This window comes from Montipora foliosa, chromosome 1, assembly GCF_036669935.1.
Source record: "Montipora foliosa isolate CH-2021 chromosome 1, ASM3666993v2, whole genome shotgun sequence".
In the NCBI taxonomy this organism is placed as follows: Eukaryota; Metazoa; Cnidaria; class Anthozoa; order Scleractinia; family Acroporidae; genus Montipora; species Montipora foliosa.
In genome coordinates this window covers 16996035-17011034 of record NC_090869.1, presented here as the reverse complement: position 1 = coordinate 17011034, position 15000 = coordinate 16996035, and the positions used below count along the sequence as shown (strand labels likewise).

Below are 15000 nucleotides of genomic sequence, written 5' to 3'. Positions count from 1 at the left end.
CTATTACTTGACTTCTCCGAGTGGCTTAGCGCAGTTGTTGCCGGTAGCCAAAGCAATGCCCGATAAGTTAATGAAAGGTCCGCGAAACAACGAAGGAGGCAAATGACAGTTTTCAATCATTTCAACAACGACTGAAGCTGGCTTAAAGTAGATGAACCAAAAACGGTTTTCTTACTAAAGAGAACAAACAAAAGCACCCACCCAACCGAAAACGGTTGAACCCAATTATAGAAAGCAATCTGAAAGAAGGAAATATCCACAATGCTATCATTGACACAGCCAGTACTTACAGGTTTGACACCACTGCCCTGAGTAACCCGGTTTGCATTGGCAAGTGTTTGGGGCAACGCATTTTCCTCCATTTTGACAAACCTGCTGGCATACAGCTGTGATGACAGACACAGAAACAAAATAATATTTTTTTTGTACTTTCATTCAGTGAAAGAGAAAAAACATGGTAGTTTTGTTTTCTCAAATAAACCACTGTTGAGCAGAAATAGAGCCTCCTTTGTGAATGAGTTCAGGTTTGTAATGATAGTCTCAAGATTCCTTAGCTGGGCAAAAGCACTCTGCTAGAGCGGTTTTCAATTGGGTGTCGAAGTAATTAGCGAATTGCTTTGGTCTTACATTCCTTCACTCAGTGATTGGTTCAAAGTTCTCGCGCCATTTTTTCAACCAATCAGAAGTGAAACCAAAACCAATCGTGGCTCGCCCATGCACATTTTCCCGCGCTTTGTGTCGGCTAAGTGTAATTACTTCGATTTTTGATTGGTTTAGTGGATTGTCTCCGTCCTTTTTGATTGGCCAAAGTAATTACTTTGGTTTTGGTTTTACGACACTCAATTGAAATTCGCTCTCATAGGGGACACTGTAAATCAAATCAAATGACTGTTGGTTTTTTGTGAAAGAGAAAACCTGTAGGACCCAGAGAAAAAAAACGTATGTCTTCGAGAAGAGTAGCGGAACCAACATACTCAATCCCTACAAAAATCAAATGTTACTCTTATTAGCATTATGTATCCATTCTGTTATACCCAGAAGACTGAGAAAATGCTATGAACTCACGTTGACTGCAAGTAACTGTTTTGTATCCAGCTGGACATTGGCACGTATTGGGTTTAGAGCAAGTGCCACCATTTTGGCAGGGAACCTTACAAATAGCTGCAATTGAAAATAAAGTTTAGTGGAAATCTGAGGACGCAAGGTCGATGAATTAAGCAAACCTGTGACATCTTTGGGAGATGGGTAAGGAATACGTCGCCAGTTACAGTTGGTTCCATACATAGTTCCGGTTTAGTTTTCGACAATACGTACGCGTCAATGTTCAGTTTGTTTGCTTTATTTTTATTTTTCTAACGCACAATGTTGCGCAAACGCCACTCTGACATCATCTTCATACATACATACACACATTTATTTTACACCTCCCCATCTGGAGCTTTTCAGTGATCAACTAACATAACATAATAAAAGTTAAATACTGTATATAAAACTTAAAAACGCAGGAATCATACAATTATATACATTTAAACTTCATTAAAATAACTATCTACAGACAATATATGTCATCACATACAATGCAAATTATTTAACGTTAAGAATTAAATCACTGTTGACAAAAAATTTCTTTCAGAAGTTGAGCTTTCAAAAAGTCTTTTAAAAATGACGGGATTCTTGCATAACTTCAGGCTTGGATCATCGTCTTCGTCGTCGTAATAATCGTCGTCGTCGTCGTCGTCATCATTGTCGTCATCATTAACATCATCATCGTCGTTTTCGTCTTCGTAATCGTCGTCGTCATCATCACCCAATCTTCGTCGCCATAGCGATCATCATCATCGATTCTCATTCATCCATAGATTTAAATCGACATAGTTCGACATAGTTCGAACCTTTGGGCAATCAACCACGGCGTAACACAAAGTTACCACGCAACAACATTGAAACTAACTCTCATAGGCTTTTCGAACAGTGTTTGCGTTGCTTTAGATCCTGTACTGTACTACTTTAGCCAGGAATTGAACATGCGATCTCCTACTCGAGAAATGACAGTCTTGGGTAATTTAGCTAATGCCACTGACAAGTTCTATCTGGTTCCAATGCAATAGCACTTACGTGTTTGGCAGTAGTTTCCTTCAAACAAGCCTTCACTGCACTGGCATTTGGAATTGACACACGTGCCTCCATTCTGACAGGGTGGGGTACACACGCCTGGGTTTAAGAGTGACAAGAAGGTTTACGGTAATTTAGGAACTGTCGTCTGCCACGTTAAGGAGCTTGAGAAACGACGACGTCAACAAGAAACTCACATGAAAATAGAGAAAACCGTCAGCGAGCTAATTCGATGATGGTGTTAAAAAAAGAAGAGATTAAACACGAAATCCGTTTCTTTTGTTTCGGTTAAAATCGTGGCTGATGATCAGTCACATTACTGAACTGTTCAGGGATGCAATTGGTGTGTTAGTGAGAGAATAAAATATATATTTAAGTGTTAACGGCCTTAAAACCCGAAATGATTGGGTCAACACAGGCCGTTGTGATGCAAAGGACACGAAGAAATTGAGCATCGTAGGTGCCAAGGGTGCGACGACATTGTTTATAGTAATTTAATGAGCCTTATGTCCACTTACTTGGACAAGGTTGAACGTTGCAGTTTTGTGTCTCCAATTCTGTGCCCAAGCCCTGATCAAGACATGACTTCCCTCCATTCTGCGGTGGAGGGTTGGTACAAGTGCGCTTGCGCATTTGAGTTCCACCGCCACAAGTTGCTGTACACTGTGACCACGGAGCCCACTCAGTGTTTTTACCATCAACTATGAAACAACATTATGTAGACGAGTTTTAGTAAAGTCTGATACGGAGATGTATAGTGTTAAAGTTGATAAAACGCCGCAGAGCGTTAAAGCTCTAATTTACAAAAATGATACCGGTTTTTTATGTCTGAAAGCCACAAATGTCAGTGACAAATACAGGAGCAAACGCTCCACCGCTGTCACTCTTGACAACAAAGGGCCGCGTCGGTCGCCATCTTGAATAGTCGTGTTAATGTGCTGACAAGGTGTGATAGATCAACTTCGTTACTTCTACTAATTCTTGCTTTGCACGTGATATATTCAGTTAACAAGTAGTTTTCTTGCGCTTATTATTACTCTTAATTATGCTAGCATCGTGTTATTATTGTTGCTGACAAAAACAGTGAAAAAAGAAAACACTTGAAACACAAGGTCTTAAGCACACTGAAAGCTCATTGGTTCGTTCCACACCTTTCACCCCAGGACAAGCATGTGGATTGCAAGTCTTAGATTCCACGTTTCCTCCAATCGCCGAGCAATCAGTTCCACCATTGAGAGGCACAGGGTTGGCACAATTTCTCGTTCTCACTTGATTTCCACCTCCACAGGAAGCTGAACATGTGGACCATGTACTCCAATCATCATATCCTCCTGGAACTAGAGAGAGAAAATTTTGTTGCGTAAGAAACACAATAGCATTATTCAATGCGAGTTGAAAGAAGGAAACTGCCTTATTTTTAACCAATAAAAACCTAGGCAAACCAAGGCTGCCAAACTTCAAGCCTTAAACAATGCTGGGTATTGGAAATGCAGTGTCTTTTACACACTTCCACGCTGGAAAAAATATAATATTATGTTCTACTAATGCACCAATGGCCCGAAAGACTAACGACCAAAAATATAACTTCCTGCTATATTCATCACGTTGCCATCACTAAAAATGCGTTTGTAATTGCATACCTGGAGATGGACACATTGGGTCCGCTTTGCCATTTGATGGAGCTGGGGACAATGAAAAACAGTATAAGAATTTTATCTTCCTTTTTGCTTAACCACCATTTCAAAAATCTCGCTTCCTGAGTCCTGAATCAAATTTGCTTTCCAGTGATTTCAATGCCTTGAATGTAGTATTTTGAAAACTACAGTGCGTCACGATTCGACATAATCACAAACTTTGCTTCTGGAGGCAGCGATGGCCGCAATCCGGAGGTCCCGGCTGAAGTTCCACTATAACCACGAACTCGGATTGTTCTGGGTACTCCCAGTTCAACTTCTTTGCTGCATTTGTACGATAAGCAACAGGTTTGTCTTCTGACAGTTGAGACTCCTCAAAGTCTATTGTATTTGTTTCACTGATTTGATTTCATTGGTTGTGACAAGTCCCTAAGGGAAGTGGTCAATTGAGTATATATTTGTGACGGTTCTTGATACGATTTTCACATTCAAGGACCGGAAAGGAAATTCACCTAAACTGCGATCTCCCCACTTATAAGTTCAAAGTTCCTCACCCTGCAACATGGTGGAAGACTCCTTAATCCAGTACCAAATGATGCCTGGGTTCTCTGAATCACCACCAAGCCACTGTGCTGGATTATGCCCTGGATCTTTAGAGACGATAGTGCCATACTTGGTTGGGCCATTGCAGTCACTTGTGGAGAGCAGTGAGCTGTCGTCTCTAGTCAAATATGGCATGCGTTTGCCAATACCCTTTTCATCGTCGGGCCACGAGCCGAACTTTTTCAGTAGCTTCACACCATTAAGTCCGCAATTTGAGGAGGTCAGGCTGTAGCAAATGGAAAAAGAACAAACGTAGGCAAGATGAACCCTTTCAACCCCGAGGAGGCGCCCATTTACGTTAAACAGAGTGATATCTTTAAGTGTCACTATTAAGAGAGAAACGGTTAAAGGGGACATAGTTTTCAAGTGAACCCAGATGTTGTTAACCCATTCACCCCTAAAGCGGACCCCAATGACAAGTAAAATGGTCTCGCGTCAAACAGAGTAAAATCTTACTCTGTAGAAGAGAAAAGGTTAAATGGGGCCTTGATGTTTTTAAAGGAACCTCCACTTGTACAAAACAATTAATGTAAACCGGCGAAAATAATGTTTGTGATCAAATTAGTTTACACTGTTTTCCAAAAAAAAATGTTTTGAACTCGCTTATTTTTACTTTTACGGTTGCCCCATGTTTTGGCATCAAGAACTTTTGTTTTGTAACAACAGAACAGCAGTAACAAGTCAGCATTATTCAAGATGGCAGCGCGATCAGACGTTGACCGACGATGTATCATAATAATACCTGTAATTCTGCGGCGCCACAAAGATACCCCCGTTGGTACCCCTTTCTCTTGCTTCTAATCGATATAAGAAGTACGGGCTAACAGCTATAGCTTTGATTGTATCACCCTCATCCAGAATGGAATAATCATTGGTCACAGAGGGCTCTGCTAGGTTTCTATAAAAAGGCAAAATGGAAACAGGGTCACGTAATAGATGAAGAACATAGATGCAAGCTCTTTAAATTTTCAGTTAGGTGAAACAGCTTTTCCACCCTCCCACCACTTTGTCGGTCTAAAACCCTTCCTGGTTTTGAAGTTAGTTGGAAGAATGAATTACGTAGCCTCGAGTATAAGCCTGAAATTGACGATGTCGTTGCATTAAGGTGAGGCAAACAATGGAAATTGGAGGAAAAGGAAGGAAGTGATGGGCGAGAGGGAGGTGGCGTTTAGGGAAAATTAACTTATGTAGGGCAAGAGCAGATGTGGAATGGGCAGGGAGCGAATGTTGGGTGGGATAAGATAATTTATTTACCCACATAAAGATATGGAGCGTTTAACATACTCGATGAGAATGCGCATGTGCAATTATATATACAAAAACTGTATGTATACACCCTTTTAATAAGTCTAATATATGCCGTTTTCCGCTAATGACGTCGAACTCTTGCTTTCAAATTTTCTTCAGAAATGTACAAAGGCCTAAAACTTTTCCGATTTCTTTTCTTGTTTTTAAGCCTTTGTACATTCCTGAATAAATTTTAAAAGCATGAGTTTGACGTCATGAGCGGAAAACTGCGGACAAGTAAAAGTTCCTGAAGTAATGACATCAACTGCCAAGAAGACCTAGATAGATCTAGGCAAAGGATAGGAGAAATGGTGATGAAATTAAAAAAATGTAGTGGGGAAGGAGGGGGTGAGGGAGGGGGGTGTTGGAACAAATCTTGAAGGGGAATGAGGCGAATGTGAGAGAATGAAACAATATTTAAAAGGAAAGGAACAAATGTGGTGTAGAGATGGAAAGGTTGTAGGGGGAGCAGATTTTAGATTAGAGGGGAATTCAAGGAGGTAAGGAAAGGATGAGTTTCTGGGGATGAAAAGGATATAGAGGAGGGGGAAAAAAAGACACGAGGGAGGGATAACAAGAAAGAAAAGAAGAATCGAAGGTCATTACCTATTCTTAATGTTGTCTTTACTCCAGCCTTTGCTACTTGCACTCGTCACCAACAAGGTCCAACCACCATTATCATGGGTCATATCACAGAACACATTGGCCGTTTCGGCTGAGTTGGGCTTTTGCAGGTAGATGGTGTATAAGCCATCCGATTTACTGTTGCAACGTTCAATAAACTCACGACACGAACGAATGGGAACTGGAAGAACAAAAAATATTGCAAATGTTGTCACTGTCAAGCGTGGATCTCTAAATGATGATGAACAAATTTTACTGACAGTTGCTAAATGCAATCATGCATATATATTAGCTTCACCAAAATAACCAAATTTTGGAATACGAAGCACTTGAAAGTTCACTCTAAGGGCGTTCAATCGGTTGTAAGGGTCATAGCATTAAAACAAACGTTCCCTACCTTACTTCTGGACACTATAAAGTAAATAATTATGTGCAAGAGTTTTCCTACGTAGTGGGAAAGAACGATTGCTAAGGACTGGCCAGAATCAGTTTACAACTGAGAAACCTAGTATGTCACTCATCTGACTTTCGGTGAAGGATGAGAAATTTTAAGTTACTGTTAACGGAGATTAATAAATCGTCTCAGAAATGGCAGGGAAAAAATAAAAGAATGTCCGGACATTAGCCGGTAGCTAAGAGTCCAGCGAGACCTTGAGTGCAAGCACGCTACGAGTTGCTACAAAATTTCAATCTAGGCAATACACTGGACAATCATTATCAAACAAAGATACTAAAGCTACAAGGCAAGGAACTAACTTTTTGGCGGTGGACAAGGCTGCGCGTTGCATTCCTTGGTCTCCACAGGTTTATCGGAGCAGGAAGCACCTCCAAACATCGGTATCGGGTTTGTACATGTTCGCGTTCTTGAGCTGATGCCTCCAGCACAGGTGGCAGTGCACTCAGTCCAGTTACTCCAGGTTGTAAACCCACCATTTACTGTGAAGAAGGAAAGAGAAGAACTGTTAACAGTTGATTCATGCTAAAGCGTGAATAGACACCGTTATCCTTATACAAATGAACAAATGAACAAGAGCTAACCTGGGCAGGGTAAGGTGTTGCATGGCATCGTCTGTTTCACATTATTGACAATTTTGAACTTTTCACCGCCTCCACATGTTTTGGAACATTCGGACCAACCAGTTGGTGACGAAGCTGCCAAGAAATATCAAAAAGGACTCGATGAAAATTAGATTTGGCCAAAAAGTGACGATTTGAAAACAAAAGGCCGATCGATGGAAGTTTACTGTGAACAAAACACCACCTTACGTATTTAACTGCAGTCCTTAAGGGGCGTGGCTCTTAACTACCAAACCGTTGTTATGGACCCATTCAAATAACCATTTTTCGAGTCCCTTTAACTCTACAGTTATCGTTGTGTCAAGTGTGTTTTCTTTAACATTTCTTTGTCTGGTTCGACTCACAACCATATATTATTTGGTAAATCGCGTGACCAAAATAGAAAATGCCTAGAAACTCAGCGAATCAACAATGTTTTTCACAATTTTTATGCAACCCGACAGTATGAGAACATTCTAACACAAAATCTGTAACATGGATTTTCAAAAAAATTATATGTATTAAAAAAAAAGACGTCATAAGGCCCTCCTTTGATACGCTTTCCAAAATATCAGCTCCATTTTTTGCCCAAATAGAGATTCCACGCTTTTGTTTATGAAAAATGTTTTTCACTGAAACGCACGGCAGAGGACTGGGACTAATTGCACATCCGCCTTCTGATTGAAGTGATATCAGCTTTCCATTGAAAAAGTTACTTCAAAGAGCCATCCATGCATCTTTTTGTAAGGCTCTTGATCAGCAACCAAAGTCTTTCTGTAGTTAAGTGCCACCCCACTTAATATTACTGAAAATCCTAAGTACAATTCAATAAAGAGAACTTGAAAACAAGCAAACTTACAATCTGGTGGACACACTTTGAGAAAGCAAGCCTTGGTCTCTGTGGGTTCACCTAAAGCAGAACAATCCGCCCCACCATCACTGGGCACTGGGTTTGTACAGGTCCTTTCCCTATTAACCTGTCCATTACCACAGGTTACACTGCACTGTGACCATTCAGCCCATGAAGAGTAACCACCGTTCACTGAAAATGAAATCAGTGGCTAAAATGACGCTCCAGGGAATAAATACGGATGCTTGGTTCGCTATTTTATTTTGGATGGTAGGGGGAAGGAGGGGAGGTGTCCGTTTTTTCCCTGAGCTTCACCATAGTTAATGCATGGCGATGGTTATGAAACTCGACAAGTTCCTTTGTTTCATGTTTTTGTCCGTATTTTTGGTCTTGACCCTGCACAAAACACACCTTTTTTCGAGAAGATAACCAATGAAATCCTTCGATTAAATTATGCGCAACTAATTTGCAATCCCGTGCGAAGCGAGAACAAAAGATTGTGCAGGGTCACGGTCAATACAACATCGATTGCGACAACATTGTTTTCGCTTTTGGTTCTAAGGTTTCATAACCAGTCCCTCGATTAACTATGGCTATACGATGAGAACGAAACAATAGATCGTTTTCATTGTCACGCCATAACAAATAAAATAAATAAATAAAATTCGAAGCCGTTCAATGAAAAAGGCTAAGAACATCCCATGTTGTAGAACACCACAACATAAACAACCTCACCAAGTCTTAGGTCTGTGTGGTACATTGTTTCCGAGTTACTTGTCGAAGCGCGTCACACAACTTTACAGAGTTTTGTATGGGGCCGCCATGTTGGTGTACCACCTTGGGACACCACAAAGATCGTCTTCAACCTCGTCTAGATAAAAATCCGGAAGACCTCACCGTTTTGATTTTAGAATTTTATGACGTCATCACTGTGAAAACCATCTGGAGCCGGTTGCTCGTAACCTGGTTATCGCTAACCGTTGGTTAAGAGGAATAAAAACCTATAGGTTTCCATGGTATTTAACGCTGGTTAGCGCTAACCATAAACAACCCGGGCCTGGACGTTTTCGCCAACAACAACGGTTCCACACTCTGTACAAGTGTTTTGTTTCTCCGTCGTTCTTTTCCTGACAACGACGTGCAATGCTTAATGTAAGTTGCGCTTGTGACGAGGACGTTCACTTCTCACCTTATCAATTATTCCTTAAGTCAACTACCAATCATCGCTTGGTTATTATCAAATATGCATATGTATCGTTTCATTAAACAAAAATTGACAATGCATAATTTAATGTTCTTTCAATGAGAAGTCGTTTCGAAACCTCTTGCTTTGTGCTTCATCATCGTATCCAGAAACCTCAAAAAAAAAATAAATGCATTGGGCTGGCGGCATGATACTTTCATTTGCTTCTCGGCGTCTGGATGTATCACATCCACACCGTCGCATCAATTAAATTCTTGGATAGTTGGTGCAACAGCAAGCGAAATTTTCTTTCCTAAGTTTCTTTTCGATAAAACGCCATAAGAGGAAAAGCAAAACGGCAACTTAATCCCACAATATGGACCCTGTTTGAGCCTGCAGTGTTAAGCTTAAACCGAGACGCGTTTCAACAATCAACATTCCTTCAACTACCACTGAGGTGTTGAAATTGGTATAAGCTGGTTGCAAATCCGCTAATAACAAATTTCAGCTAATATCGCTTCCGTTATTCCGTAGTGGTCGAAAAGTCAATTTATTAAATCGAAAACGGTTTTTCAACATTTACAAGACACACCCACAATTAACTAGGCCAATGCTGAAACAGCTTAACTTGCTTTTTGCCATCAACGATTGTCCAACATTGGTTCAACGTTTGTTAGAAGAATGTTTGGCAAAATGTAACATCGTTAAAACAAGTATTATTTACGGACAACGTACCTGGGCATGGATCTTTTCTGCAAATCGTTGTTTCAGTTGATGGACCAAGAGAGGAACAATCCTTTCCACCGAATTCTGGGCTGGGATTTACACACTGACGGGTCCTGATCGACTCACCACCCCCGCATGTTGCTGTACAAGGTGTCCAGTCGCTCCAAGGAGAGTAGCCACCATTCACTATAAAAAAGACCCGCAAAGCTTGCAGAGTTAATTACACAGTTGATGAAACAGAGGCTACCATAGTTATTCTCTAAGCGAGTACCCAAAAGATCAGTCGGAAATTGTCCGAAAAAGTCGCCAATTTCAAGACATTTTCATTTACAACTAAATTCAACGATTGTGAAAAAGGAGCGATATATTCTGGGTCCCCTAACTATGCTGCAGTCATTTTTTCTTTTTACGATTGTGAGAACAAGTGGAAGGGAATATATCAATTCTTAGTTGATTATTTTCATTTTTGTAAGAACTAAACGCAACGTTATAGTATCCAAGTCTCAGAAGGTCATTAACATACTTAATAAATACCTTTTAAAAAAGATCAATTTGCAAGTCTCTCAATTGACGTTTTCCCCAACTTAATCTCTGTGTCACTCAAGACGTCTTAGAAAATAACATTTGGCTTAGTTTTTGAGATAATGTTTTCAAACTAAAATTTTGTCATTTCTTAGGAAGTCACGACGAATATCGCGTGCTGGGTGAAACTTACGATGGTTTGTGGTCTTAAAACGTACACCCACATTATAATGTAATTACATGTAGCAGGAAACTGTTATTTTAATTGCGGAATCTGGACAAGCAACTTCAATTGGAATCAACATGTGCAAGATTTGGATATTCCACTAGTGATTCCAAATCGAAAAAAAGTTTCATAGTCTGAAAAGAACAGCTTGTTCCATGGCAAGTAATAATAACCCTCACATTGACCTTGAGCTTAAGACTTACCAGGACAATTTTGTGGGTTACACGCTACGGTAATGAGTTCTGGTCCACTACCGGAACAATCCGTACCGCCAAACTGCGGAGAAGGATTTGTGCAGCTTCTTGTCTTTTTCATTATTCCACCACCACAAGTAGCACTACAGGGAGCCCAAGCGGACCACTCCGCATATCCACCGTTTACTACAAAAGAAAACAATTGACCAAGAGAAGCTATTCAATGTGTAAATTGAGTGTCGATTAGTCAGTTCGCATTTACGTTGGTACTGGATTAATCTGGTTGGTGATTGGCTTGTTCCGCATTTCGTTGACTTGTTTATCGTGAAGTTCGAATTTCAATAAACTTTTTCTTTTTTGATGGCTATATCACCACAGCGTAACCGGTTAATGGTGTGAATGGCTACTTTTGATCGACTTTGGTCAGTTTGCGTTTTCAACAAACATCAACCTGTCGCTGAAGATACGATTGAAAGCCGCAGTAAAAAGCGAAGCAGTTGGTTGAAAGGTGAACTTAAGGTTATGTATGTTTTCGAAAAAATACACTTCTTGACCAATCATCAGAGGCTTTTGCTTTGCTCGCACATCGGCTTTTTCAGTCTTTGAGTTGGTAACATTATTTGGCTGTCATGATGGATTCCTTTGATTTCACAAATTGGTCTTGGTCATTTAATCCACTTGATGCTACCGCTCAGGTTGTCAAAACGTTCTACGGAAACTTGGTTTATCAGTGAACTTGTAAATTGACTATCGGAGATGAGGGAGACGAGAAAGAGGGCGGTTTCGAGCTTTTGCCCTTCATGAAAGCTAAATTGGCCACATAAAAAAGTTTAAAAAGACGTCGTTTACAACCTGAACCCACTTCCGTGTTCACTCGCTCACCAACCCAGTTCCAGTAATTGCGATTTTTAAATCTTAGTCAATTTCATCCTTGAACAATTCATTCATTCACTCGACGAATTTTTTTAAAGGCCCATATTCGCCCAAAAGTCAATGTGATCGTTTGTCTTTGTTTTCGAATGACGCCTTGTCCAAATGCGTAATCTCATTGGCTGACTGAACTCAGGCGAATCACGCGGCAAACAACCTGTCAGCTATTTGGGTAATTTCGTGTTGCACAAAATTCAGTCACTGTGCACAATGACTTTTGGGCGAATATGGCCCTTAATTTCATTATACAAGTAAGGGTTGAACGATTTTTCCTCAAAATTCTCTCTACCCTTTCTTTGAATATTTTTACCTGGATATCAATTATCAACTACTGGGGCAAATCATGCTGCGGAGATTTCACACTCTAAAAGCACTTATCTGGACAATTTAAGTAAGTGTCTCTTATACATAAGTGTGAGGATCATGTCGCCCTTTCGTAAAATCTTTTGGGTTGTGATAAGAAGCCTGAGAAGTCCGTGAGGTTATTGTACGGTTCTAAAGCGAACTCAGTTACTCGAGCATTTGTCCAGTTTCCTTTTCACAGTGTGTATTCTTACTTGGACAAGGCTTTGTACCACATTCTTGTGACACATAAGCTGCTCCAAGGAGGCTACAGTCTTTGCCTCCATTTGATGGAGCTGGATTGGTGCATGATCTTGTCCTCTGCTGCATGCCGCCTCCGCATGTCGCACTGCATGCTGAAAATTCACTCCATGGTGTATAACCTCCGTTACCTAAAATACAAAATAGCGTTCATTAAGGACACCGACGAACGTTGAGTAAAGCGAAAGCAGGTTTCAGAAACAAACCAGGTACTTATCACCAGAAATTAAAGATGCCATTTATATTTTTCTTTTACTCATACCTGGACATGGTTGAGTATTGCATTCTCTCGTCTCTGAATGTAAACCCATGCATGGTTTGCCTCCATTCTGCGGAACTGGGTTGGTGCAGGTACGCATGCGCATTTGATTTCCACCACCACAAGTGACAGAACATTCAGAATAGTTGCCCCATTCGTCGAAACCTCCATCGACTATAAATTGCAAATACAGCGCATGACGTTAAAAATCTGCCATCTTTAACAATACCCAATCTTGGCAACTGTTCCACTTAAAATCTCATTACTTTGTATTTAGTGTTTATTTTTTTTCACTGATCATCAAGATGCACTTACTTGGACATGGCTGTGTATTGCACTCTCGTGTCTCTTTGTAATTACCAGAGCAATTCTTACCACCAAACTGTGGTTCAGGATTGGAGCAGGATCGCAGACGCGACTGAGTACCACCCCCACAAGTCTTGCTACAAGACGAGAAGTTGGAGAAGGGGGTGAAGCCACCATCCACTACAAGATTGGATAAGATGAAAAATTAGCTCCACACATATAATAACCATGTTATATTTAGAGGATTTGGATATCACCAAACTAGTCGCAACATAAGGGCCGGGCCGCTTAAATCAAGAGCAATTAATCAAAGCTTAAATGTACTATTGGAATCAAAGCATTGCATAACATTTTAAAAAAGGCTCTGTATTGAAGGTGTCTTTTAATGCTATAATTATTTCTTCAAAAACCTCAAGAGAATCAAAAACAAATGGATAAGCCAAAACAGGTTTTGAAGTATTCAAGTAACTATGGCACCTTATTTAATTGCATGACTTTTGCTTGCAAACAACTGAAAAATAGTCACTTTGAGTATCATTTCCATGCATGTTTTTTTCTGGGGGCGAGGAGGCATGGGGGAAGTGCCAACACTTGAATTGCACCCTAAATTGAAGTGAAACAAGGACTGTACATGTACCTTCAAAGTCTGCAGAGAAAACATGCTGATCTAAATACATCTGGAGCTATACAATAATTCAGCAACTAACCTGGACATTTCTGGGTGTTGCATTTTCTCTTCTCATAGTCCAGTCCATCCTTGGAGCAATCTCTACCAAAATGTTGGGGTGGTGGATTGGTGCAGGTGCGAGTCCTTATTTGTTCTCCCCCACCACATGTCTCTGTGCAGTCTGACCAATTTGTGAATGGTGAATATCCACCATCAACTGCAAGAAAAAGAGGATCAGCAGGTGTTGGATTTAACGGCAATTAAAACATGTGACTGGAACTGCATGTGGGGACTGAGGTTTGACCCATCCTCTGGTGGAAAAAAAATTCTCTTTGACCTCCTCCACTATCCAAAAAATCTAGGGGATGTATTCCCAGAAAATCCCCACAGTTCAAGTTTAGTTCTTGCATGTGGGTGGAGGTGAAGATGACAGGCTGGGTGGGGCAAGATGATAACTGTTAGCTTGCACCTGCTCACAGTTACCTCAAGGTGTAGCGTCAAATTCCACTTTAACTGACTTCAATTTCAATTGACTTTATAGGTAAGTACCCTCATTCCCAAGCCTGACTCAGCCAAACTTCCCACAAACTTGAAGCCAAAGCACTCTCATGATCAACATGTATGTTAACCTACGATTGAGCAACTCTTTTGAGTCGGGTGGAAGGAGGGGGAGGGGGAGGTGGGGGAGGTGGTGGCTCATGAAAAAAAATCTTTCATAAAATCATACTTGGACATTCTCTCAAGCTGCACTCCTTGGTCTCCACTGAAGACCCAAAGCTTGAACAGTTCTTTCCTCCATGTTGAGGAGGTGGGTTGGTGCAACTTCTGCTGCGAGACTGGACTCCCTTACCACAGGTTACAGTGCAAGTCTGGAATTCTGACCATTCACTGTAATTTCCATCAACTAATAAGATAAGCACAGTTTTATTAACCAATGTTTCATTAAGTCTGGCAGTAGTTTCAATAAGCACCGACAGCCGACACACTGACCACATGTACACTGTACTTCACTTAGAGCAGTGGGCTACATTTTTCCCTAAACAAAAGTAATCTAACCCCTTAAGGCCCGAGGGGGCCCCCACGAACGAGTAAAATTGTCTCGCCTTAGACAGAGTAAAATCTATGAGCGGCCACTGGGAGTAACAGGGTTGATGGGGACATATTGTTTTAGAGAACCTAGATGATGTTACCGTAATTATTTGGTTATAAGGCGCAGAG

At 40.7% G+C, this 15000-nt stretch overlaps 1 protein-coding gene across 1 annotated transcript in view; it reads right to left on the bottom strand.

Annotated features, from left to right (window-relative positions):
• LOC137991413 (uncharacterized) overlaps window positions 1-15000 on the bottom strand; it is a 96002-nt gene that overhangs the window by 74497 nt on the left and 6505 nt on the right. Inside the window, exons 7-25 of the mRNA XM_068836510.1 lie at window positions 14510-14686; window positions 13823-13999; window positions 13125-13295; window positions 12813-12983; window positions 12505-12681; window positions 11027-11203; window positions 10085-10261; window positions 8176-8358; window positions 7299-7412; window positions 7017-7196; window positions 6243-6441; window positions 5092-5247; window positions 4301-4575; window positions 3753-3794; window positions 3264-3449; window positions 2631-2813; window positions 2116-2211; window positions 1066-1161; window positions 291-386 (exon numbers count right to left, since the gene is read on the bottom strand). Coding sequence (XP_068692611.1) covers window positions 291-386; window positions 1066-1161; window positions 2116-2211; window positions 2631-2813; window positions 3264-3449; window positions 3753-3794; window positions 4301-4575; window positions 5092-5247; window positions 6243-6441; window positions 7017-7196; window positions 7299-7412; window positions 8176-8358; window positions 10085-10261; window positions 11027-11203; window positions 12505-12681; window positions 12813-12983; window positions 13125-13295; window positions 13823-13999; window positions 14510-14686 — 3033 coding nt within the window. The remainder of the gene's footprint in view (window positions 1-290; window positions 387-1065; window positions 1162-2115; window positions 2212-2630; window positions 2814-3263; window positions 3450-3752; window positions 3795-4300; window positions 4576-5091; window positions 5248-6242; window positions 6442-7016; window positions 7197-7298; window positions 7413-8175; window positions 8359-10084; window positions 10262-11026; window positions 11204-12504; window positions 12682-12812; window positions 12984-13124; window positions 13296-13822; window positions 14000-14509; window positions 14687-15000) is intronic.